This window comes from Ictalurus furcatus, chromosome 3, assembly GCF_023375685.1.
Source record: "Ictalurus furcatus strain D&B chromosome 3, Billie_1.0, whole genome shotgun sequence".
In the NCBI taxonomy this organism is placed as follows: domain Eukaryota; kingdom Metazoa; phylum Chordata; class Actinopteri; order Siluriformes; family Ictaluridae; genus Ictalurus; species Ictalurus furcatus.
Genome location: NC_071257.1, coordinates 27,945,381 through 27,973,265, shown reverse-complemented (window position 1 = coordinate 27,973,265; position 27,885 = coordinate 27,945,381). Strand labels below are relative to the sequence as shown.

At 40.2% G+C, this 27,885-nt stretch overlaps 1 protein-coding gene across 6 annotated transcripts; it reads right to left on the bottom strand.

Moving 5' to 3' along the window:
* ctnnd1 (catenin (cadherin-associated protein), delta 1) lies at positions 1-27,885 on the bottom strand. Of its 6 annotated transcripts, none has more exons than XM_053621868.1 (21): positions 27,758-27,875; positions 19,388-19,539; positions 15,827-15,898; positions 15,568-15,696; positions 14,992-15,272; positions 14,550-14,819; positions 14,146-14,401; positions 13,486-13,708; positions 13,200-13,392; positions 10,586-10,703; positions 10,303-10,459; positions 9,948-9,965; positions 9,359-9,424; positions 7,204-7,331; positions 6,856-7,006; positions 5,979-6,174; positions 5,599-5,792; positions 5,381-5,434; positions 5,171-5,250; positions 4,379-4,478; positions 1-2,549 (listed from the first exon to the last, which is right to left on the bottom strand). In XM_053621868.1, the coding sequence occupies exons 2-20, from the start codon at positions 19,532-19,534 to the stop codon at positions 4,419-4,421; spliced, it is 2,793 nt and encodes a 930-aa protein (XP_053477843.1). In that variant the 5' UTR covers positions 19,535-19,539; positions 27,758-27,875; the 3' UTR covers positions 1-2,549; positions 4,379-4,418. The 6 variants fall into 6 exon arrangements, with proteins under 6 accessions (XP_053477843.1, XP_053477842.1, XP_053477847.1 ...); XM_053621867.1 differs by lacking the exon at positions 27,758-27,875 and adding an exon at positions 27,451-27,741; XM_053621872.1 differs by lacking the exon at positions 19,388-19,539 and having other exon boundaries at positions 27,758-27,885.

Here is a 27,885-nt window from a genome sequence, read left to right as displayed (position 1 = left end):
GTCATACCAAATCCTGACGCTATCTGTAATTATTCTACAGCTCCAAGAATATCAATCATGTTCTACCCACCTAAAGCATGGTTTACTCATTAACGTTGCACACAAAGTCCAAGCTTTGAAAAAAAAAATCATTCTTTTATTAAAAACGGTATTGCTACGTTACATGTTTAATCCATGAAACAAAGGTGCGATATTTCAGAGCCAAGGCAGATAGATGAAATTAAGAGAATGATCTGATTTTGTTGCATATAAAGTGTAGCACAACCGACAATACACGACACAATTTTTTCCTTTTGTTTTTAATTAAGGTATAAACTGTAAATGCATTTAATTAAAAACATTGATTGCATATGCATTCACCCACAACAACCCCAGAAAAACAAAAATGATCCCAATCATAAAATATAAAAAACAAAACAGACAAAACCGAGAGGAAACAAATAATTAAAATTAGCAAATATTCTCTGGTATATATAGTTAAATGTGCTTTAATTTTTTTTCTTTATCTAAATATCAAGCTAGAATCAAAATCTGAGCTCTCCCTCAATTTCGCTTGTAATAGATGCAATTGTGTCAAGATTTTAGAAAGGCTTTCACTTTCCTCAAAATCAAAAATGTCCACCACTTCATGGCCTGCTGCTGGATGCTTTCTGCTTTTGTTGAATTAGTCATGCTGAACTGTAGTGTCTGACATAGGGGGGAAAGATGGGTTTAAAAATCAGTTTGGGGATAATCCCAATGAAAGGAAGGGGTTAAAGTAAAAAAAAACCTAAAAAAAACCCCCACATATCCTAGCGCTAGAGTATCCATTTAGCAAATATCTACATCAGACACTGTGCATATTGAATACGCAGTCTACAGAAGGAGCACTTTGCTCGTCATGGAAAGCCAACCCTCAATGGTCCATCGTTCACTCCCAATGCAACACAGGCAGGCACTGGAGGCCAAACTCCTTAAACCTCACACATTCTTCTTAAAGCTACACTCAGACATTCTCTCACACACACACACACACACACACACACACACACACACACACACACACACACACACACACACACACACACACACACACACACACACACACACACACACACACACACACACACACACACACACACACACACACACACACACACACACACACCATGGGCTGCTCAATGAGTGAGGCACTCCGATTAAGAACGGTGGATTTGTTATTCGCCCTTATATTTACACATCTGTCTATATTCAGAGGGGAAACCGAAAGCAAGAACAGGCCAACAGAGTGGTGGTGTTGATCTGCTGTTCTTCATGCTGTTTTTCCAGAGGGGCTCAACATTTAATCCAGAGTGCTCCAGCTCTGAATATAGGACCAGCTCTGCTGTTAACCCTGCCAAAGGGGAGATCTGAAGGGAACCAAGTGGTCATGTCCCAAATAACCCACTTCGACATTGTCCGATAAAATTTTAAAAATGCCTTTCAATTGTCTTTATGGATGCTGAATTTAGACAACCAATAACTGGAACACAGGTTTCTCTTCCCATAAGCATTACCCCTCAACCTTTTGCCCATCAGTAATATCTACTTCACACCTCTACATCAGCAGCATCCTCAGAGAGTCAATGCATTATTACGACCAAAAAAAATAAAAATAAAACAAAAAAACAAACAAACAAAAAAAAAACACAACAAAAAGACACGGGCTGCAAAAAATAGCAGTATATGCTCAGAGTGGGAAATTGTGTTAGGCAACAGTTTCATTACAAGATGACCCCTATATTCCTTTCCCAAAAACGTCTATGAGATGATTTAATATACTATACATATATACTACATTTTAGTTTTTAATTGTAACTCACAAGACAGTGGTGTAAATTTGGCATAAAATGTTCATCAGCACAGAAAAATGGAAACATAAATGCAGACCAATCTTACAGCTACATAACCGCCAAAGGAAAAAAAAAAAAAAGTGTTTTATAATAAGGTCATTAGTGTTTCAAGACATTAAGGGGCAATACAATGATGACAAACTTAGTGGTAGCATGAATACTTACTGTATAGAGTCATGTTGAATAAAATTGTAAAGTAAATAAGAAAAATTGCCAATGTAGCAGGACTTAAACCAGATCATAATGCAGAAATAACTTGAGTGATCTCACTCATTTTAGGGCACAATGCACAGTATGTAGTGTTAAAGAATAAAAGAATGTGAGAAACCTTAAAAGATAATAATAAAAAAAAAAAGCCCACTCCAGTTCCATGGTGTTTTTCAGTTTCTTGTGTTTTAGTTTAAAAAAAGAAAAAAAAAGAAAAAAAAGTGGCATGGATTTAAAGTATCAGAAGAAAATAAAAATGACTACAAAGTCTTTGCCTAGTAGTGGCAGTTGGTCATTTGGATCTTAGGAGACAGATCAAGAAGCAAAAGGTGAGTAAGAAAGAAGGGATAATGGAGGAAGAGATCCTTTGCGTCATTGATTAGTGGCTGTGGTCCCATCGTGACGAGGTTCAGCAGGGACAATAGGCAGGAACAGGGTGCTCACCACGAGTAATGCACACTATCAGTTTTTCTGTGGATAGAAACAATTGGCAAAGGCAAACACTTTAATTCAAGTAAGTGGTTTATAATAAAGCAAAAAAAAATAAAAATAATAAAAGGTTATTTTATCTATCAAAGAGAACTCTGACATTGCCATACTAAACGGCTTGCTCTTAAATCCAAGGTTCACAGAATTTTTTTTAAAAAAGAATAAAAAATAAGAGAGAAAGAATGGTCTTTAACTCTGAACCCTGAATATATAGCTATTAAAAAGTTTTTGAATGAAATAAGATATCTAGTATTGATGTGCTATAGGGGGTATGTGGCAATAATCAGTTACATCACATACCACAATATTCTACATACTGTAGGGGGCAGCTCTCTAGGTAGGGCAGCTTTTGTGGGGAAATAAATAGTCCTAGTTTGAAGGCATCACATGCTGTTGCTTCTTGGCAATCTAAGGATAATTTCAGTCTACCGAATCGGTGCTCCAGGATAGTTTGAGAAACATAATGGACAGAACTGTTAATCTGATCACTCCAACTGAAACACGTTCAGATTTAGCTAACAGAATAATGACATTAAGAAATTAAGTTCTACAGTGTCGTGTCATGCAGAACAAATGTCCAAGTTACAATTCCAACATTAATTGCATTAAAGTTACAAAATACAACTACAAATTCATTTGTATAATGTTTAAGATGATTTTACTGTGTGTATCAGAAACCCTTACCACTGACATACTTGCTACGCAGTGTTCATTTATAATATGGCATATACTGCATCAAATATTCTAAATAGTGATGTGTAACTTATTAGCAAATATACAACTGCAACTATTCTCTCACACACTATATTCAGGTGCCTCTTTTCCATAGTTGACAGAGCTCTGAACATGTTTAAGTGACATTAAAAATATGAACTAAATATAAATTTAATATTAAGGAACCAGCTCCAGTCTATATATTTACTCAAATTATTTCTTCTTGAGATGAGAAATCTCCAAGAGTGACATGAAATGTCAATGAAAATGACTCGTCAATCCCTTTAAGGCACAAAACATACAAAAAACGCCCCTAAATGATAGTCAAAATATTAATGAAGGGCATTTTTGTGCATGACCCACCATATGCACAAACCCATTCAGCGCGGACAAGTCCACAAACACTGGGGGAAGGTGATCAAACTACACACAAGTCATGTGACCAAAGTGGGTACATGAACAGCACATACACTACCGGTCAAAAGTTCAGACACTCATTATTTATTCCCCTGCCCCCCTTTTTAAACAGTATTAAAGGAGTTCCCACCTACTGGACACTTATTGGCTGCTTTTCGGAATATTTCACTCTAAATCATCCATTTAAATAAAATTTTTTGTAAATAAAATGTTAGCTTTCTAATGAAAGAAATGAATATGTTGGCATAATTATATTTTTGTCTATAACACCGATTTCAAACATTTAAATCATACATCTTCAGATCAAAAGGTTTTTAAGATTATGAGAAACATTTCAGTCGGGTGTCTTAAAACTTTTGACTGGTAGTGTATATACAAACTATATTGAAATAGGAAAACACAACTTTACTGCAGGAACAACAAAAATCATATCAATACCAAATAGGTAAGAGCAATGGTTCACAAACCAGTCCTCAGGGCCTCTCCAGACAGTCCAAATGTCTTGCTCCATCCCATCTCACCGAACACAGAGCAAAAAAAAAAAAAAGTTGGACTGTCCATGGGCTCTCGGGACTGGTTTGAGAACCACTGGGTTAGAGAGAGGCTGAAGGTTAAAGACCTCACACACATACACTGTGAGAGCCCATGCAGTGAAGGAAGGAGGCAGTGGACACACATACCATGCTCGCTCATGCACTGAGTGGGGTGAGGGGGAGTGGCCTAACCGTCGTAAGAGTCCAACAAGGGCATGGAGCCCCGCCTCTCCCCATACATCCCTCCCTGGGTGAGCACACCAGAGAGGAGGGACACGTGTTCACAGAGATGAAAAGGGGTCATCATAGATAAGAAATATGTGAGAAAGAAAAAGGAGAGAGAGGTCAAAAGGGTTAGAGTGAGACTGTGCACAGTTCCCCTGTCATTAGTGATTAGTAGAGTTAGAGGAAAGTAACAAACATAATTAGTGTAACATGTGAGTCTGTCTGATGTCTTGCAGGGCTTGCCTTTAAAGGAAGTGCTGGAAGTGTTAAATGTGAATGTGTCAACACTCAAATATGCATTTTAATTAAGCAGCAGTCAGACTAAATGCTTAAAACTTATATCTGAAAAAAGCCATTTCACTTGGGGGAAAAAAACCCAAAAACAAACAAACAAACAAAAAAAAACTGATGTGGGACTGTGAAAGGAACTAGCTTCCTGTGGAGGCAATTTTATTTTGCATTGAGTCCATGCAGTTCAAAAAACAAAAACATTAGTATTTTTAGATTTTCTACTTCTCTATAAGCTTAATAATGGTTGTCACTTCGAGTAACATGAAATAAACTAGTTAACACTACCACTTTCTATTTCATCCAAATTCACATAGTGCCAAGAATGCCCAGAATAACCCATTTTGTTTTTTGGGACAAGATTGGTTTAAATAAATAAATAAGAATTCAAAAATCCAGTGCATCAGCTGCTTTAATAATTTTTACCTGAATATCATTCTCTGCAGGTTCTAGAGTGTCATCCAAAGTGTTCCTCCGTCCTCTCTGGTCCAGTGTAGCATAGGAGTCTAGCACAAAAAGACCAGAAAGAATAACCGAAATTATAAATCACATACACACACACACCACTTGAAACCCGTACATGTATTAACGCCGTCGTGGGAATTAAAACAAGGTGCATCAATGCGAGGAAATCACCTGATCTCAAGTCATTCAGTGGAATCATGTTTCTGTCTCTGTCCTGCTTTCCTCCTGGAGGGGTTTATATTTTAAAAAAAAAAAGAAAAAAAAAAAAGGGTTATCTACTTATTTAGAAAAATGGAGTACTCACAAATATATACAATATTAAATTGAAACTACCATAAGGAAACAAGCACAAAAATGTGATAAAATGGATGGAAGGAAGCACGTCACACCTCTGTCAATGAGTGGCAGGGTGCTGCTGTCCTCGTAGCCTCCGTTAGTGCGCGTGTTGCTGGGAGGGTTCATGTTGACCACAAAGTCTGATTTCTTCCAGCCGTCTTTCTCCAGTGTGCGCCGCAGTTCCTTAAATCCCCACACAATCTGCAGCACCAGGCCGGCGCCACGTACCTCCCTATCGGAACGGTTACTGTGGGACAGGCACAGTGTCACAGACGTTCTCCATTCACGCACTGAAAACAACTTTACTAACTAGACTTACAACCCTTCCACGTATACATGTGGTGAACACAAGGAAAGAGGCACTAAAAACACAAACCAATTGAGCATAACAGAAGCCCAGGGTAGAAGACAAGACTGATAGAAACAAACTGACCCATCCTTGTTGATGAGCACAAGTCTCTCGATGCCCTGTGAGCTGCGCAGGATCTTGGCTGCGTCTACACTGGAGCCGACCACCTCAGCCAGAGTGCTGAGCACCGAAACCACGGTCTCTTCCGACAGGTTACGCACAGGCTGACTCTGTCCACCACCCGGCAGGTTCGCCACCAGGTTAGGTATAGCGTGCCTTCCTGCATAGGCACATGGGAGAGAACAAGTTCATTTCTAACATATCTACCTTTATACGTTGCTAGATGAGATTTTTATTGAGCTTGTTGCATTGTTAGAGTAGTGCAGAGAAGTATCCTGGTTGAGAAATTGTAGTGATGTATTACAACATTAAAATCACTGCAATTTAGCATTTAAGCCTCAGGCAACCTACCTCTGTGATTGCTGACCAATGAGAAATGTTACTCGTGTGAAGTGGTGACTTAATGTCTACACACAAACGCCACCACAATTTCTCCCTTTTTCCATGTAAACTGGCTAGTCCCAAAATTCCTCCCTTTCCATGTAAACTGAGTGATCCTATTCTTAAGAAAAGCTTGTATAAGCTTACACACACCCCCCGGCACCATACCGCGCTCATAGACATTGGGCTGGATGATTCAGACACAACCTGCATGTATTTTTGTGTTTGAGTGACTCTGCAGGCTGGCAGTCTTGGACAGGGAAAGGTCAAATAAGTGTGCTAATAAAAATATTTGGCCTAGAAACTTCATAGCTGTCCTCGCATATTTTTTTTTTTTATATTCCCAGAGAATACATGGGGAATCTTCAATCTGATGCAAAATATTGAACAAGATTTTGCATCAAACATTTTCTCCACATATACAAAGAAACACTGACATGTTTTCTGGGGGCACACTAACCAAGAAGGTCCCGGTTGCGAGCATCAATAGCCAGGTTCCTCAGGGCCCCAGACATGGCTCGGACCACACGGTCGTTCCCGTGACTCAAAAGCTCAGTCATCATGGGCAATCCTTTCTCCTGTCTCATCACTGCCCTGATATAACGTCCATACTGTAAGAGAGGGAAGAGGAGAGGGGGGGGGGAGAGAGAGAGAGAGAGAGAGTGAGAGAGAGAGAGAGAGAGAGAGAGAGAGAGAGAGAGAGAGAGAGAGAGAGAGAACTCTGACAAATATAGCAAAACTAAACAGCAGTGACTATAATTAAAAGGATCTCATGGCAGTTGTGTGGCGGTCAGCAGCATATACTTACGGTCCAGCGGCCTGCGCACAGATTTTGGAGAGCTCCTGCAGAAGCCTCTAGAACAGAAGGATTCTTGCTCTCCTTCAGCAGTGACGTGTACACTCGAACCACCTCTGGCTGGAAAAGCAGTTCATAACCTAAAATACAAATCAGAGAAATATCTAGTTAATTAGGGCTGGGTGATATCAACAATTATAATGAATCTGTACTGTTTTATCACAAATAATACTGAGTTAAGTATTTTGTAAATTAAAGAAAACAGAACAAGCAACTGGGGAAATGATGCCACCTTTTAATTTACAGGTGCAAACATGGATTATGTTAGGTTTGTTTGCATGAAAGACAATACGTCAGCTGTTTGGCAGCAATCTGGTTTTAAACCAAATGAAAGGAGAAACAGAGGCTATTTGTATGCTTTGAGAAGAAAAAAGAAAAAAGGTCAAATCCTTATCCAAGTACACCATCCAAGAGAACCTGCGGCTCTCAAAACCTAAATTAACGCAGTGTTTGCCGATGGTTAAAAAAACAAAAAAACCAAACAAACAAAAAACAAACCCATCCCAGCCCACACGCAGGGAAATATTATATTCTCCTAATTTTACAACTTATCCAATCTCTCTGAAAACCCAAGCTGTATGGGTAATACTTACAATTTTCCTCAGATAATACGTTTAAGTGATCTAATCTGATGGCTTGCCTGGTCACATTCCACTCTTCTACATCCATGGTTAATAATAGTAGTAGGGACTGTATTACATAGTGATGCACCGAAAGGAAAATTCTGGTCCGAAACTGAAAACTCAGGATGCACTTGGCTGAAAACCGAAACCGGTTTTTCCCCCCAAAATACATATTTTAAAATAGTTTTTTGTATAATTGTTTTATTTCATGAATTTAATTAATCTCCATTGAAAAACTACAAACCAATAAAATTCACATTTTTATTGAAATTAACACGCAAAAACACGTAAATATATTATTCTTCATTCAGTTCAGTAACAATCAAATTGACCAGATTTTTAAAATCCAATTATACAAATAATGTAATGTTAATTATGATGATATCCAAAACAGCAGTAATGAACTTATCAGCTCTAGGGAAGCATCCTGCTAATATAAAAAGTTTAAATATGTACAGTCATTTTAATGAAGACAACAGGCAGAACACAGAATGGATGTGGGCCTCTATTCTGTTGTTGTTTTGCTGTACTCTGCATATTGAACGGGATGTCGTGTTTTCAGGTGGTGTATCAAACCTGTCGTGGAAAAGTGCTTTGGCACCGTACTCCCTCTTGAAATTTCAGCTGAACAAACTGCAGATGGCAAATTTGATGTTCTTATCAGAAACTTTGAAGTATTTCCAAACTGCTGACAATCGCCCTTTGCCAGGTAGCGCCATGATAACCATCGGCTAGATCGAAAGTGAAATCTGAGCGCTGAGCACTGAAGGGCGGGGCGGGGCATATATTTTCTCTTTCGCCAAAAAAAAACAAAAATGCCATTTTTGGTGGCCAAAATTTAGTTGCATCCCTAGTATTTCAGGTTGATATGTATAGGTCCAATTCAGCTAACAGTATGTGAAGTGGCCATGGCAATCAGTTTTTTATTTTACAGAACAGAAAACATGCCCCAGGCAGTGCTTTTCCATGCAAAAGATTACAATCTCTATTAGTTCTTTTCCCCCCATGGACATAGGAGAATATCACCTGTCAAACTCACTAGATAACTTAATATCCAATTACACGATCACCAAAGGCCTAGTGTTAAAGAGAGCCATTTTTATTTATATTACTATATGTAAAATTTCAAACTTAAAATTGGGTCTAGCATATTCATACATGACAAAGTCCTGCCCAGATGGACAGAACCTCCCTGGTTTCAAAATCTAATTTCCAGAACTGGTGCAAATTGCTTAAGCTTCTTGTGTTTAGCTGAGGATTAGGATTTCATTCTCCCACTCTATACCTCTATACCTACTTGCATCACAGTAGCATCACCTCCAGCAAAATTCTGGCTTCTCAGAACATTATTCAGATCTTTTAGCCAAACCAAACGAATGTAGCAAGTTTCCCCAATTATTCATCTCAGGTAAGTTTTCATTCATAATCCGATCTCAGAAAACTGAGAAAATGCTTGCAAGCATAACTGCTCATGTGAATGATACCTTTGGCTGGTGAAGTCCTCTTTGGAATGTCAATTAAGTCTGTGGTTCCATCATCATCTTTTTTCCCTAAAAAAAAAAACACCAAAACATGTCAGCAACTCCATGAGAAATCATTAAACCTTGACCTCAAACAGACTCCACAAAAAGGACTAATCACATGACCCACGTTATGAACCAATTTCTCTCTTGAAAGGTTTAAAAAAATAAAATAAAATAAAAGACACAAACACTGCTAATCAAAAACACCATGTACTGGCTGAGTAAACGATCAGCGTAGAGCTCAGCTGTGAGGTTACCAAGTGTTAGACACCCAAGTGCCTCCTTTGGGTCAGACTTAATATTACAGGGAATGTTTGAACAATAAGTCAGTAAACATTGGTATGATGTCATACGAATGCTCTGAAACCCAAAACAGCAAAAGTCATCATTCTTTGTGTAAAATTGATTGTGATCAAAATCTTCATTTTACACTTGATAGTTAAGAAATATGAATACATAAATAACATGAGAGATGATGGCGAGTAAAAATAGACTGTGATACCAGTGATCTCTGAAAAGCAAAGCAAAGCTCACAAAAGAAGGGGCTTACCTTTGGAAAACCACTCGTCTGTTGTGGCAGTAGACAGAATTAGCAGCCGAGAATAGAGAAAACAAAAACACAGCACAAGAGAAGAAAGACAGTGAGAGAGACTCTGAGAGAAAGCAGAGCAACAGTGCCCCAGCCACCAAAAGCAACCTTCAAGCAACAGGCTTGCACAAGATTAAAATAAAGGTAAAAAGATTCACAGGTCTCATGCAATGAAGAATCACAAGCACTACTTTAAAATACTTCTTTAAAAGTATTCCTAACCTCTGTTTAATTATATTTACTTTTTATGTCAAAGTTGGCTAAAAATTTCATTAGTCTGTGTTCCAAAAATAAAACATCTTGTCTTTTGTCACACCTTTGCCCTTGCGGGAGCTGAAACAGCTACCCTTATGACTGGCAGGGGCAGGGCCTTGATTGACAGGTGCGGTTTCCAGGTAACGCTCACAACCTGGCACTTCTCGATGCACCTGATAGGATAGATTCCTCAAAAGACACACACTGTTCTCCACCAACTATAGGGAAAGAGAAATGTTTTTAAAGACTTGATTAACGATGAAGCCCACCAAGACGTACCACGCTAAATAAATAAATAAACAAACAAATAAATAAAAATACAATATAGCATTTCTACTGATTACCTTGTTGTCCACATCTTTACAGTTAATCTGGGATTGGACGATGTACATGAGCGAATCAACCAAGCCAGTGCATTCTCTTAATTTCCTCCTGGCCTCGCTCCTCTCCGAGCTCACATTCCTGTGGAGAGCAGATATACCACATGAAAAAAGAAAGGTGGCAGGGACACATCCCAAACAGCTCAGAGCTATGAGGCTGATTAATGACTTCTGGTTCAGTATATAAACGAGACCAGTCCGGTTAACACAAGGACAGTGAAGATGATAAATAAAACTTACTTTCTGAAACATTACTCCCTACACAAATGACAAGCCCATTGAAACATAACCCAAAAATAAACTAACCATTATCTAAATGTTAATTCATGCCCCTGATCCTTTTGTACTTGATTAAACAGTATCAAATTGCTTAAATTACTTTAGTTTTATCAGCAAATTTCTATCAAAACACAGAAATCTGATTTTCATCAAGGTATCAACGTGCTTTTCATTTCTGACCACTTGCTCAAGACTACATGCACTGAAGTTCAAGAAGAATGACCACACACAGCCGATAATTTAAAAGGATTTTTTTTTAAACATTTCTATTTTGTTCACGTTTCATGATCCCATTAAATGTTCTTAATCACTTAAAAGCTACAAGCTTTTTACTTATACGTACATTTGCAATCAAAATGATTCAACCCCCACTGCAAATCAGGTTTATTGTCAAAAATGTACAGACTTTCAGCTGTTTGCAATGAACAAATCAAACAAAAGCAATTGAAATAGTTCAACACAACAAATGCTTCAAGTGGTTTCCCCAAATGTAACTTATAATGATTTCTCCAGTCTTAAAATTATTCAACCCCCTGAACAGAATCCCTCACAACAGCACAAATATGCAAAACAGGTGTCGTCTCAAGCACACCTGATGCAACTAATCAAGGGCTTCATTAGTGGCACCAGGTGTGCTTGAGCTGGAACAGATGAAATACCTGAACTGGCTAGGGACAGACAATTCATTAATACCTGGACAGGGCAGAAAATTGAAGCCATCAACGGCTGCAACCAGATTTCTGAGAAGGTTGTGAAAAACCCTCGAGTGACTGCAAAAGACCTGCAGCAAAATTCGGTGGCAACAGGCACTGAGGTTTCAGTGAGCACGGTATGGCGCCTACTTAACGCAGAAGGTTTCCATGCCAGAACTCCAAAACGTACACCAATACCAACCCAAAAGCACAAGAAAAGTCGGCTCAAAATCATAAATAACCCACAGAAGTTTTGGGATTCTGTTCTGTGGAGCAATGAAACAAAACTGGAACTTTTCGGCACAATGGATCAGAAGTATGTCTGGAGGAAGAAGAATGAAGAAAGAACATTCTGTCCGCAGTCAAGCATGGTGGTGGCTCTGTGATGCTCTGGGGCTGCTTTGCATCCTCTGGCACTGGAAACTTGCAGTGTGTGGAAGGCAAAATGGATTCATTGAAGTATCGGGAAATCCTAGGAGTGAGGAAGCTGAAGCTTGGGTGTCATTGGACCTTCCAACAGGACAATGATCCCAAGCATACCTCCAATTCCACCAAGGCTTAGTTGCAGAAGTCCTGGAAGATTCCTGAAGACAGTCACCTGACTCGAACCCCATAGAAAATCTCTGGTGGGATTTGAAGGCGGCGGTTGCAGCACACAAACCCAAGAATATTACTGAACTGGAGGCCATTGCTCATGAGGAATGGGCTAAGATTACTCAGGAATGCTGCCAGAAGCTGGTGTCTGGCTATGCATCTCATTTGCAGCAGGTCATAATAGCAAATGGGTGCTCTACCAAGTACGAAATATTTGCCATGAAGCGCTTGAATAATTTTGAGACTGCAGAAGTCATTAAAAGTTACATTTTCAGTTGAATTTGGGGAAACCACTTGAAGCATTTGTTGTGTTGAACTATTTCACTTGCTTTTGTTTGATTTGTTCATTGCAAACAGCTGAAAGTCTGTACATTTTGGCAATAAACCTGATTTGCAATGGGGTTGAATAATTTTGTTTGCAACTGTATATGCGCATTTGGGAGGAATTTTAATCAATGCATCAAGAAAAAGAATTGATAGTTACACCCCTGCCAGTCAACAAATTATCTAAAAAGGAAAAGTAACACTTTAAAACGTCGCCTTTAAATCCTGAACCAAACCAGAGACAAAAAAAAAAGGGGGGGGGGGAAGAGACTTTAAAAGACCGACAGAGAGAGAAGGAGCAGGACACTTTCAGCTCTTTTGAGATGCAATCAGGGGAAAACATTTCTCACAGTGCTTTCTAAAGGCAAACAAGAGGAAAGCAGCATTTAAAAGCGAAGCACTCGAGACAAATAAGTGGATTTAAATATCACGTTTCACTCTTTTGTCCAAACACTCCCTCTCACTCCTAAAGAGTGCTCTTGATGGACAAATGCCATTAAGGAGCTTGCTTAATACGAAAACCATTTCCCTTTCAACTTCCCCTCTTTCTTGCATACAGGAGCACAACTTCCCGTCATGCATGCGCGCGCAACCCCCTTTCAGTCTCGGGCCAACTTATTTCTACTTCCAGCACCTGCACTAAGTGTCTCTCCCCCTCTCCCCTGCCCAATATCTCTGGGTCTCAGTACCTCAGACAGCCAGCAGTGTTGGTCAGAGCCGTCTCCCATTCCAGGTGGCGGGGCTTGCAGCTCTCCTCTCCTCCATCGTTCCCTCTCTCCCAGCCCGAGTGTGGCACCATCACTTCATCAGACAGTGCGTGGAGCGCATGGTCCACAATCTCCATCTTCACCGAGTCGTGAGATGACAGATTCCACAGAGTACCTGGGAGAGGAAGAGTGATCAGTCAATACAAATGCAATTTTTTTTTTAAACTAAATGATTCCACCATCCTCAAAGTGTCCACCAAGCGTCTACCTGTGATGGTATCAGTCAGATCTTGATCTCTGGTCTTCCTCAGCAGGCGCACCAGAGCGGGGATTCCATCACAGTTCTTGATGGCAATTTTGTTGTCAGGGTCTCGTCCATATGAGATGTTCTTCAGAGCTCCGCAGGCGGAGTGATGCACCTCCTTCTTTGGGTTGTCCAACATGGACACCAGAGCGGGAATGCCCTTCAAGCGCCTTACTTCTGATTTGACCTACGTAAGGGATAAGAGATGCAGCAAGCAAGTGAGTCGATGAGGGACAAATATCCTCCAAACATGGGTGTTAGCAATCCAGGTGATATTGAATATTTAGATTTGGTAAAAAATATACCAGAATATGCAGACATTTACACATCGGTGAACAGCACTGGCCATTTTACATCCAGTCAACGACTCACTACAGAGTGCAACACTGAAACTGGTTAGTATTATAAAAAGATTGATAATACATGCAAAAGGCATGCAATAGGTAACCTATTCTCATATTTCCCCATTTTTATTGTCTAGAAGCAGAAAGTTGAAGTCAGCTGACCAACGCTGACCTTATCAGTCATCAGAAACTCTGCTGAAGCCTCGGGTCCTGTTGCCCTGATTTACTAAGACTCAAACTCTCCTGGTGTTATTGCCTGTCTGTGGGTGTGGACGTGTACCTTATCATTTTTAAACGTGAGATGTTGAAGGTAAGCAGCAGCATTGCTCTTGACTGGGTCCAGACGATAGTTCAGCATAGCGATGACCTCAGGCAGTTCGGGCTGCCTCCATGTTGTTGGGGCAGGGCCTTTACGCAGTGTGCTGTCCAGCGACGCCATGCTACCCCTTTCTCCCTGAGCCAGAGGAGCTCCGCCACCCCAATAATACATATCCCCTGCTCCACTCATATCCACATCCAGAGTACCCTCGTAGGATCTACACACACACACACACACACACACAAATCAATTATAGCAAAACCAATTCAAGTGGACACATGAGCAGTAGAACTGTATATACTTTACCAAGCGTGCGCACACACACACACACACACACACACACAAATGCATCTGCTTGCACTAACCCAGTCCTGCGTGGAGGCGGAGCATGATGTCCTAGCCGGGGCATGGTACTGTAGTGCATAGAGGGCCCCATACCATAATCCGGCTCATCATATCCCAGACTCCTCTGGTCGTCCTCCAGTCCATAGGGCTCTGGAACAAATCGCTGTAAGCCAGAGATTTCCATGGCACTGCCCATGCGTCCTACCTGTGGTTGGGCAGCGTATGGGTCCTGCTGGGGCCTGCCGTGGACACGGTAGCCAGAGTCCAATGTTCGGTAGCCATCCACGGGTCTGGAAAAAGATTCAAAGAGATTGAGTTCCACAATTGCTGCATCATTGCATTTTAGAAGCCCTTCATTTTACATCTATACATAGTGTGAACAAACAAACAATCTGGTTTAGCTTTTCCTGAATACATGGTTGTGACATTGCAGCATCATCATCACACCACACACCCACCCACCTGTAGCGATCATCCATGCGGGCTCCTCGGTTGAGGCTGGCATAGGTTTCAGAGGGTGGGCCACTGCGGTAGTCATCATACCCCACTGGTGGCCCATAGTGGTAATTTCGAGGGACTGTAGCTGTTGGGTAGTCCATGTGTCCTGGCTGCCTGTACACACGGTCTATAGGGGCATTATAACCGCTCATACCGGTGACAGAACCAGTGCCATCCAGAGAGAGTGTGTCAGAGACTGAGGGGATAACTGTGCGAGTGGTTGTGGTCTTAGTGACTTTCTTGACCTGGGGAAAAAAAAAAATTATTAATAATCCTTGTCAAAATTATGACGGTAACAGTTACTTAAAGTATCTATTTTTATTTTTTTTTAAACTTACTTCATTTTTTTTTTTACTTTTTAAAAAAGAAAAAAAAAAAAAAAAAAAAAAACGCGTCCTGCTACGATATAACAAATTGTCTCGACCCTTTCCAATACTGTCATTATCTAAGAGAACACTAATCTTTAAGTGAGTTTTATTGTTTATTCAAAGACCACAAACAAAACTGATATGGAGGTGAGATTGCAGAAGTAAAGCTTACTGTGGTTTCAGTGCGGCGTGTGGTACCATCTTCACTAGTTTGAACAGAAATGACTGGTATCGTCTCCTGGGGTTCCTCCTCCACTGTTACCGTCTCTGCGACAAGGTGACCTGGGTCCAACATCCTGTACTGTAAGGGGCGCACAAACAGTGAACTACAGCCATGTGCTGAAAAGTGTTTCCTCTCTTCCAAACACCACCTAGCCCCAAAACAGCAAGCTCGAGAACACACACACACACACACACACACACACACGTACCTGTGTCCCGTTGATATATCCCTCGTTTATTTTGAGACGCTCTAACTCTGCATCACCAGGGATACGCCCGTTCTAGAGAAATGGATTCAGAGAAAGAGTGTTGAATATTAAGATCAAGGGAGAAGAATTTAAGAAGGAATTATATCTTCATGGGAAGCCATGAACAATTAGAGTTAAGTGACGTTAGCCTTAAAACATACACACGCAGTATAATGGTAGGGACATTACAGTGGCCAGCGTTCAGGCTACTGAACAATTTCTAACATTCTAAGCAGCAGCAAGAAGTCATTATATCAGCTTTAAATTTACAAACACATACACAAACTCAGAGGGGATCAGAATACATATGTGGAAATGCATGTTTAAATTTTTTTAAATAAAAAAAATCATGAACTCCATTAAACAAAAAGTGAGGACAGAAAGGACAATGGCTCCTGGAAAACCTCATTCATGCAACAATGCAATGATGTCATACACCACCACAAAAATGCACAAGGCAAAAGAGCAGAGTGCTCATTCCATCCCATAGAGGGAGCCATTGAGCTGGAAACAGGTCTAGGCGGGGCCCAGGCTGGTGAGAACCTGTCAGCAGGTAGGCCCAGAGCCTGCTCTGCATTTTAACCTACACAACTATGTCAACCGAGGAAGATAAGACTGATTGGGGCATTCCAAAACCACTGCCCTACACATTCACCCTCTTTAAAGTGTGTGTGGTGGTGGCATTGCTTCAGCTCTGTGCTTTAAACTCGGAGAGGAAGTATACTGACTGTGTGACAAATGGAGAAAAGGCCGAATAGCAGAGAACTGCTGATCTCTCATATGAAGCAGATAAATCCAAAAAAGGGACTATTGTCAAAGTTTGTCATTTTAGGCTGACAGAAAGCAGACCAGAAGATTATAACTGTAAAATGCCTGTTAGATGTTGAGTAACTTCCGGTGCGGGTCAAAGCTCTCAGTCTCACTGACTGAACCAGTTCCTTATCTGGTTTTTAACCACAGCGCCATTAGAGCTATTAGGGGGATCTTCCCACGTTGGCCTCAATCAACTTTCAAGGATTTTTGCCTGAACATGCAGCACCACTAAACAAGAATAAGCCTCACTAGAGAAAACGAGAAGACTCGTTCTCTTTCCACAGAGGTGTGAGGACATGCTTCACTTACATCCTATACATTACTGGCTAGTTTATACCAACAGTAGAGAAAAATATTTCAAATATGTTAGATACAGGGTCTAGCAATCCTAGAGAATTCCTCTTCTGCCCTTCAACTCGGAGTATTTAGACTAAGTGCTAATGAACTCTGAGCAAACAGCTATTCAGGGAAAAAAAAAGCTAGTGTGATATAGTTGGCTTAAAAACTCTGCTATTTATTCCAAAAAATTTTTTTGGTTTGTTTCTGTTATGTTACAAATTGAAACAAGATTTTAAAAAACTGTCTGTGCTCATATGTGGATCTCCAATTATTTAACTGTTCCGTAAGTTATGGGAACTGATTAATTATAATTTGTAGTATAAACTCAAATATCCATTTAAGAGCACGGGCAGATAACGATTTAAACAATTATCCCAATTGCAAAACTCTTCCCTCGCCAAGATATTAGAGCTTCTCAGCTTCCCATTTCTTTAAATCCAGAAACAATATTTTAGTATAGTATTTTAACAATAATGTCAAGGTTTAGATCTAGCACTATTACAGCTGCAGCACCAATTGTTAATGATGTTTGTTCTCTCACTAATAAACAGTGCAGAGCCATGTTTATTGCTTTATCGAATTCTTTTGATAACTTGGATCACTCCCTGCTGTTACAGATACTTTCATCCTCGGGTTTTGATCGCACGGCTTATAAACAATTTTAGAGAGTTACAAAAGGATCACAGTAAGAACTCTGTACGTAGTTGTGGACGGAGTACAATCAGGTTTTGTTGCAATTACTAGGTGGTGACCCATTTTGGGTTCGAGCTTATTTTCTTATGTGCATCAAACCCACATCAAGTATACCCTCTGGATAAATGGACTCTCAAATTCATGTGAAGTTGCGGATGAAGTTTAAGGTCACATTTGGGCTTTTATTACTGAAACATTTTTCTCTATGAAATAAACTTCATAGAGTGCTATGTTTTGACTGGATGGACAGAATGGATACTCATCACTGTCACCTCACAGAAAAGGAATATCCCAATACAAATTTTCTTCACCGTCTTGTAATTCATCACATATTTTGATTTTAAATCATAGTTGGCTGTACATTTATTCTTCACTTTGAGATGGTATCTCAACTCATACATGCAAAGACGGGTATGTTTATCTACAAACTATTCCTTACTTACTTTTTACAGTTATCAATATGAAGTGCTCTTTTGAAAATGAGACACTTATCTAAGTGAGACTTCTCTGTATAATTATCGAAGTAATAGTGAATAAAGTCTTCCACATGCAAAATTTAGATTCTGATTAACGGATTTTACATGCATGGGAAACAGCAATAATTTTTTTAAAATACCTATTTTAAAATGGTGTGAATCACTAAATATTCAGTAGGAAGAAAGAGTGAAATATTTTGCTGCAATAGTATCATGAAAGGATGGATTAAAAGCAAGTCAGGTGTTCAGTCTGACCACACAGCAGCTGTACAGTCTCCAAGGGAAAATAATTATATGAAATCAGATACAGCACATCTACTAAGCACAGCTGTAGTTCCTGAAGGCCAGCTGCATTATAAACTCATTAGCCTTTATGTGGTCATTTTTTTTTCTCTAAGAAAGCTAACTACAATTCTGAAACTACTCAATGCCCTTTGTCAACAAACGTGTCCAATTGAAAGCTGTGTCGCCTCTAATCACGGACTGTTTACTTTCAGAAAAAATGTGTCACATTGCAAGGTACCACCGTACCAGCATATAGCAAAAAACTGTTTAGTTTTAAAATGGCATGTTTGTGCAGTTACAAAAATGTTACCCCGTATCAACTTTACTCAAATAAATTCACAGAATCTGTGTTGGTCCAGGGAATTTTTTTCTGAAGTGAGTCACTTGCAAGTACAGTTAGACAGACATGACATTTTCATTCATGTAAGACATACAAGCATGCATTTTGCAGACGACAGGGATGCGTGAATCGGACATGGAGTAGCAGCATGCGTGATGAACATTTATTTAAAAAGAAAAAAAAAGAAGCTGAATCCAGAATTACGGTCTGACATTTTCTCCAGGAGAACGTAATGATGCAGACAAGAAATGATGACATCTCAAGGGAGAATGAGCGGGATAGCTGTGTGCTTGATGGAAAATGGGATCGGGATGCAAATAGAAGAAGGGATTTTGTTATAAAACAAATTAGCAAAGTAATGGATGAGGTGAATCATCATGCACTGAAAGGGAGATGATGCAATTGATATGACAACACGAGATGATGGTCGCCGGATGCTCACGCAAGGCTCAAACACAGATGAGGTGGGGCACAGGCTTATGAAGAGGATGGGGAAGGGAAAAAAAAAAAAAGGTGTGGGACGGCACAATGACTTGTAGCGCCCGCAGTCACATGACTGGTGGGAGGAGGTGTTACCTGCAGCGTGGGGAGGGGGCGGGGCAGGGTGCCGGCTGGCCCCACGCTCCTACGCTCCTCCTCGAGAGCTCGAGTCAGACGCTCAAACTGCATCTCCTGCTCGCGCACGGACGCCAGGAGAGACGCGGCATTCTCACACTGCTCCATACACACTGAGAGAGAAGACAAAGCGTTACACACACACTGCTGCATACACTCTGAGAACGAGTGTATGGCACAGACTCATGCTTTCATATTTCTTCCCAGCATTTCATGACACCGTCTCAAACACGCCTGAATCAAAGGAACAAATGAAAACGTTTCCATGGGATACTACACTCAAACCTAACGTGCACAGAGTTACCCTACATTTATAGGGTTACAACTTAGTTTCACAAAAGCATTACAGTATAAAGGTAGTGTTCAAGTATAGTACAGCTTCAGCAGCAACTAAGCACCATGTAGGTGCGGCTATATAGGTGTGGCAACTATAAATCAGATAACAACCGGGTCACAAGACGACATTCTGCGGTGTGTATCCAACTTTAGGTTTGCGAGTACTTACAGCTAAGCTTGTGCCATATTGATTTTTGACTGCATGCGATTTCTTATTTTAAATAATGAAGATAAATGACAAGATCATCCAGAAACGACAGCATAATTTTTTTTTAAACAAAGACAAGAATGAGCATTTCTACCATTTCGGTTTAATGAAAGTAGGGCAGGGTGTAATGTTACTGGCTGTGCAGTTAGGAACTGTGTGCTGGCAGCAGCAATCACGAAAAATGAGCTGGATGGTGGATTTTTAGGCGATTGCACAGTAATGCACAGTAAGCAGGAAAATAAAAATAACTGCATCTTCATTGTAGTCCTTTTACAAACTGGCTGTCAAACGTAAATATAAGATCAAAGAGTTTAAAAGCGCCCCGAGCATCGACCACAAAAAAGTAATAAAATGCATACAGAGGTGTTAAAAAGAAAAGAAAGAAAAAAAAAAACTGAGTTAATCACTTTCCAATTATCATCAACAACAGTATTTGAATGTACTAAACCTGACATGTTATTGTAAACAAAAATAATCTGTTTAGGTTAACGTGTGTGTGTGTGTATATTTGTTCACGAATAGCCAAGTCAAACAAGCTGATTAATGTTATTTAAATTTTTAAATATGATCGGCGATCATGGCCATGTAATATGATGTAGACAATTCATTCAATAAATCACACAAGCCTAGTTCCAGCTAAACATTAGTGCTAAATAATACCTCTGTATACTGTAGTTAAATTATTTAACACAAAAAATGGAAGGAAAGTTTACACATTCACATTAAAGGAGTCATCTATGGTGTCAGTCAGTGATGTTAAAAGTACCATTACCCATGATACCTTAGAAAAGTATATACAGAACAACTTATGGCATCTTAGCATTAGCAATGTATTTATCTAACGTGCATGTACGTGTGTGGATATATATAATATTTAAATTGGATCTTGACCTGCTGTATTCTAACCTGGATGGGTGGATGAGATTTAAAAGAGACCTTAGCTGTCCAAACCAAAAAAAGAAAAAGAATCCAAATCTGTGGAGAAAACAGGCAGACAGGCAGTGACAAAACCTTCAAGGTACAAGAATGATACCGCCTGTGAACAAAGGCTAACTCTATGCAAGTGACAGGAAACCAAACTGGTTTTTTGAAGGATGATTAAGATTTGTGCAAGAGAAAGAGACAAAAGAGCGCCATCATGTACAGGCAAGCATAATCAGCTCAGACACAACATTAAACCAACCAAGGTCCTCTTATTTCACATCAGACACCTCCAGAAAACCTACATCTGAACTATAATGCAAAGCTCACTATTAAATAGGCTTCAGAGTCACTGAACTGTGCCAATGGTTAACAACTACAAACTGAAATGAACATTTACTGTCTGCTAAGCACAGCTACATGGGTTATTAAAGGATGGCAGGTTGAACATTGCTGAGGGCCTGCTCATTTCACCCATTAACTCTGCAGTATTGCTCTCAGAGGGGTCGAATAAACACACACACAGCACACTTTCGCTTTAGCTGGATGACACTCCCACCTCCTTGCTCCCTAACATGCTTTCGATTTTGACATCTGAGTAATCATTTTAACCAAGGAGGTGTATTTATAATCTGATGTGTCAAAATGTGTTCAACATTTATTGGCAGGAAATGATTTGCTGTGAAGCATCTTGATCTATTCCATATAGTTCCCTTCACAGAAGCCACTAACTTCCCCTTCCCTTCCACTAACTTCATCAATAATGACTGAGACTGACCGACAGCTAGCAAAGTTCAGAAATGTATATATTTAGAATAAGTGCTGGTCCATGTACAGCTTTGAGTCATCTTTATTACCATGAATATATTGTGTCCATGTGTAGTCTATTTTTAATTCCCCGTTACAGTGGTTAGAGACCTTAGTGACATCTGCGGTTTCCTTCTAACATAACATTCACTTTTACAAGGGGAAAAAGAAGAAAAAAAAACATGTCAGGAACAGACATGATCATTAAGCATGCCAGTATAAAGCAATGTACTACCTACATATATAATCTTCCATGTCTAACACTCCAATTTGCACCTGGTTTGCATTCATTTGGCTGTTATAAGTTATGTAAATAAATAAATAAATAAATAAATAAATAAATAAATAAATGTGTGCAACTTCCTAAGTGGTTGGCTACTACAGAATATTACCTATAGGGTTATTAATCCACAAACACAAACCCTTAGCTGTATAGCATGTACAGTTAAAATACAGGGTCACCAAGCGAACGCTTTAAACCCAGAACATACAGCTATTCAGCAGCATGCTGACATTTCACTCTCTGAAAGTAAAAATAAATGACTATGCTGATCTGCACTTGCTCATTAGCACCAGTTAACTGTGAGGAGTATGGAGCTAGGTGCGAACGGCAGGTGAGAAGAATCCATCCTGTGGCATGTTATTCTGGGCTCAGAAAACAGATTTACATTAGGAGAACAAAAATGACTTCATACGCTTTTGGAAAATTATCTATCTAGTTACCAAGCACAACTGGGTTATCATTGCAACTGATTTATCCATCCCTTAATTGTTTAAAATATGCAAATGTTGGTCATCAAGTGACAGCACATCAAGAGTAGGTTGTGTGTGTAATACAGCCTTGGCTTGTACAATTTTAGGGCAATTAAAGCTTTCACCCCACTGGTATCACGTTTCAGGTCTTTGTTAAACCTAAAACCACAAACAGGACGGTTTCTTCACCTGTACTCTGATAACTGAATAACATTAAGATTCACGAACCTCCAAACAACCAAAACGTGTGCCTGCAGACGGCTAAATCTAGAACCAACCTTTCTACATGAGAACATCAAACTACCCTTTCAACTCAAAGCTAACAATTTATCCATCAATGGAAAACATTTCAGCCCTATTTTAAGTCTTGCCAACAAATATTTCCTGATTCGACACTAGCCAAAAGACAATCTTAGACCAGAAAATTGCAGTAGCCCAGACGAAACTGGCAAGCCGAGCGAAAGAATACTGAAACCCGAAAACAAACAGTAGCTTCTAAAATGAGAGCGAGCTTGAAACAGAAGCCTGCCAAGGTCAAAGCTATGCTGCTAAAACAGCACAGCTGCTGTGCCCCCCTGCCACACCTGTGAGTGAGTACTCTAACCCTCCTACAGCTCAGACCTCTGCTTCACTACAGCTACTACAAAATCAGGGTTAAAGGGGGGGGGGGTGTTTCTATTTGCAGCTGTCCTTCTGGTGAATCACGGAACAATAGTAAATGTGTGTCCAAGAGTGTGCACGCAGGGTGGATAGGAGGGGCTGTCCTTGAAAACACAGTCACAGCAGTCAGCTTCATCGACTCATGAAACTGTTTTCCACCCTTATCCCAAAACATCCCTTACACAGAGCAAACACACTCTTACAGAAAATAAGGCGCGCATGCGCACCCACATTCCGCCTGGTCTTGCGGCATGTCTGATCCTGTCTCGGCCTCTCTAGCTCGTTATAAATTCCTGAAAAATTCCTCTTCCTTTCCCAAAGCACACCCCCTTTCATTCTCTCCATATCCAGTTCCCGTGTCTTACCACCCCCACTCCAACACCACCACACGCTGTCTGATTCAGAGTGTGAAGTTTATGACTCAGGCTCTCAGTCTGATGGCAAGTTCCAGTGACACACACCTTTTCCTGTACCAGCAAACTCACATACACCTGTGAACTGAGTTACTAATGAACAAACACCTGCGCAATCCGAATTGTGCATACAGAAGTGCAGATCCACGTCATCTGGTTCTTAATCTCAGCAACAAGCTAGCAGCGGGATTTACTGTAACACACAGAGCAGTGTTCATCACATCACTTCTAGTCATTTTAATGGGTTTGAACTATGAACTTGATTACAACTGGAAAACAGTTATTAGTCCAGGCACACATTTCATTCTCCCAGCAAACAAGGTCTGGATTTAAAGATGTACCCATTATTAGGGTACACATGAAAACACACACGCACCACAAATACACCCTCTGCATAATACACCGGTCTTATCTTCAAAGGGTATTCCTTCAAAGCACACCTCGAATACAGGTAGTCTGTAGTTATAATCTAGGCCGTGCTGAGCATGTCGTTTTTATTTTTGGGAACAGTACCTAAAAAGTTCCAAGTCTACTCCAGAGGATTAAGAAAATGACATCCTAAGGAACAAGCCTGACCCAAAACGAGGAAAAACTTTATGTAGGTTTTGCTGGGCAAGCAATCAAGCCGCTCAAGACAACCATGTAAAACAATACAGAATAATCAGAATGATCTCTATTGGGATTCTCCTACTACGCAGCTAACAAATGAGCCAAACAAGGCTGCATTCCTCACACAGTTCTGCCAGTTTTGCCATCGTGGAGACAAAAATTCCTGTCAAATGCAAACTTGGAGATCAGCAACTAAGTGATGAAGAACCACTGTTTCGCTTTAAAGAAAGAAAAAACAGACAGGTATCATCACTCCCGTCAACAAGCTAAATCTTTGTTATAACAGAGACGGCAGTAACATTACACCAAAATAATTTACCTCACCTAAGTGTATAATATGACTGCTAATGGGACAGTCAATATATTATACCGCTAATCCACTCTACAGCCAAACTTAAACCGTACAAGAGCACACCCAGATAAATCCCAGGATCAGGCAATGACATAATAGCTGATAATTCATTCAGCTTGAACCCATAGCAGCATGTTCACTTGAATGATGAAGTGTGTACAACTGGAGCTCCTTGCATACCACTGAGCAGATGTACAAGCCAGTGAACAGGGATGTTCAGCGAGAAGATTTTAGCCAACAGTTGTGAACTTTTAGACGGCAGTAGCAGAAGAAATTAGGAGAGTTAACAGTGGTGTGTTTATGCACAAGACATTTAGGTTCACCGTGGCAAACGGGGGGAAAAAACTGCCTACTGACCACATTTTTTCAGGAACCACAAAAATACCACAGACATCTAACATTATCAAGATCGAATCCGGAACATCAGAGAAAATTAGAAACATCAGTAGCCACCTCAGATCTGACTAAATGACAGATCTGACCAGATTCCAAAGAAAAAAAATGTGAATGCCAAACAGAAAAGCAAAGGCTTGGGTGAACAATGGAAGTATGCAGAGACCCACAGGCAGTGAAAGAGGTCTTTGAATGGACAATCAGTGTAAGGTGTAGCTTGGAAATCACAATGCCTGTTTCAGGAAGACCGAAAAACAATCAATGCAGTTTTGGCGGTACTATTGATGAAGAAAAACAAAACTTTACACCCAAAATTATACTATAGTTAGAGCCAACAGACTGTTTCAGAAGGCAACACTGCTGTGTAGAGGGACTGTGATGACTTCTTCCACACAAACACTTCTCTGAAAATGGCCACTACAGCAGTACTGTCAAGCTAGATAATTTGGGACTTTCTGACTCAGGTGAAAGTGAAAAGCCGATCCTTCTCAAGTTTTGGCCCGAGTCCAAAATAACAACTCTGAACTTTGGACTGAACGCATATCCAACTCTCGCCTGTGGCTGAACTACACACTCATGGAGATCAGATTTGGTCATTATAACATGCCAACTATTACAATGAACAAATGAAGCTCAAGTACCACAGTGATCAGCCAGTAATCATCTCAAAAGTCTTCTTTCTGGGGAATGGATGGTCTTCAGAAAGTGTTCGAGTGACATTTCAAACACACAGATAAAATATGAACGTGTAGGACTGAGCTTATTCATATCGGGAGGAAAACATGGTGAGCCGTTGCTCCCTTAAGCAAGAAGGTATTTATTATAATAAAAAAAGGGGGAAAAAAAGGAGAAAAAAAAGTGTATATGCTGTCGTGCCTAGTCGTTTTACAGCACGATATTTCTGAGCATTTGAGATGAAACCACAACCGGACCACAGACGGAGGCAGGAGGTTTGCCGTGTGTTTTAAGACTGCTCCACAATCCCTTCCGCGTTGGCCGACACACCCTTGTAACCGTAAACCCGGTTATTATACCGTTAAGAAAGCGACACGTCTCAGAAAAACGCTGCTTTTACAGCCTTACGAACTCATACAAACTCGGTAAAAGTGGAGTTTTTTTTTTCTTTAAAATGAATTAAATTAAGTTAAAAAAAGAAAAAAGAAAGAAAGAAATACACGAGTATGAACATGTCTTTGAGCCACCACAGGTCAAGGTAGACACACCCGCAGGGGGAAACTGGAAACATCCCAAACATTTCTCCATGTAAAGGTGAAACTCGGCTTGGGTCACACACATGACTCAGGATGAATTGATCAGGAAAGTCAGACGAACCGTACATTACTAACCGTGTAGCTGAACTGTTGACTTTTTGATAGGGGGGCCCTCATTGTGTGTAAATGCAAAGCAAAACACAAAAAGCGGGCTACAAAGAAAACACCGAACCACGCCTGTCCCTTCCCCCACGTACACGCACGACCTACTCAACAGGTTTTTTACATACTCACACACTCCTCAGTTGAACACAAACCACGTTCTCAACTTTATATATAAATAACATCCATGATACTGGTCTGAACCTGTCCGGACACGTGCGCGCGCCTTGTTTAAAAGCGCGTGAACAGAACAAAAATCCACTAATTAACCTGTGGGTCTGCACTATAAAACACACCGGCGTTACAATGAACTGAAACCGCACTCACTGTTTACAACTCAAGCCAAAACTACAGCTAACTACCTCGAAACTGATCACCAAATCTTAACTAACCAGAAAACTCCAAGTCAAGTGCAGGTGTTCGTGACTTGGGCTTTGACCTCTTAGATGGCCCGGTGATGAACTTTGCTAAGGTACTTTGCTTAACGTTAGGTACACATGAAGCGGTTTACACTCATTAACATTTAACAATTTTAAAAAAACAAAGTCAGTATTTTAAATCCAAAATTCAGTTAAGAAACCACAGTTTGTTAAACGCCTGAAGCGATAAGTGTTTATTACAACTATATAATTACATATTATATACTAACTATATAACAATTCCAAACATACTACACAAAAATGCATCATTAAACTTATTTTTAATTGACATACATGAGCAACTCGTATAAACAGATTATTTATAACTTCTTAATATTAAAACAACGCAAGCAAACTGTACCGAGTCCCGAAAGAAGCGTTAGCGTTAACACAACCAGAGCACGCTCGTAGACCTAGCAACTCGTAAAATAACTGGCAAAAAATGTTAAACTTTCTGCTTAAACATAAAAATAAAAAAGCAAAGAAATATAACTTCTATCTGGCGCAAACGGGAATCATTCATGCTGCTAGCGTTAGCTAGAAAACAAACTAGCCAGCCAGTTTGTCTAGCTAACTTTACTAGCTAGCATGCTAGCTGACTGTGAGCTAGCCAAGCCGAGCTAGCCAGGCTAACTTTCAAGTTTCCGAACTGGGAAGCTAAGCAACGGCGTTATTATGTGGAAACCCAAACGCTTTTAAAAGCCGCGCGAGGTAAAATAAAATAAAATAAACCGCATGCGACAGAAAAAAACAAAGAAAAGCAAAGTTTCCACAGTCTACCTTTGTGTTCTTTGTGCAAGTCCGCTGCGTGGCCTATAGAAACAGGCTCCGTCCTATTGACGCCAGATAACCGATTTTCCAGGCAGGAGTAGGAAGTAGTTGTAATTCCAACTGATCTAAATTTGGGCGTCCAAGCCCGCACTGCCACGAAACTTATCTGCCTCGTTCACTTGGAGATTTTTCACTCGGACTCTAAACGGACTTCTCCCATTCAAACGCATACAGGGTTACAAAGGCAAAACCAAAAAGACGCAAATGAATGTTGCGGTCTTTACAAAAAAAAAAAAAAAAACAGACAGACACCCACCTAGCTAGGCTATCTTCCGTGTCGCCTTGTTCACTCCTCTTTTCCTCGTTGCCAGTTTTTTTTTCGTTGGGAGTGGAGCACAAGTGATGAACCCCTCCCTCTCTGCGCGCTCCCGCGTGAAGGGCGGG

Bases quoted from the DNA above. Each gene is read 5' to 3' on its own strand.
- ctnnd1 (XM_053621868.1), bottom strand. From the start codon at position 19,534: ATGGAGCAGTGTGAGAATGCCGCGTCTCTCCTGGCGTCCGTGCGCGAG. The intron at 15,899-19,387 runs GTAACACCTCCT...CCATTTCTCTAG, and splicing joins GCCCCCTCCCCACGCTGCAG to AACGGGCGTATCCCTGGTGA. The intron at 4,479-5,170 runs GTAAAAATTATT...GTGCTCACCCAG, and splicing joins CTGCAGAGAATGATATTCAG to GGAGGGATGTATGGGGAGAG.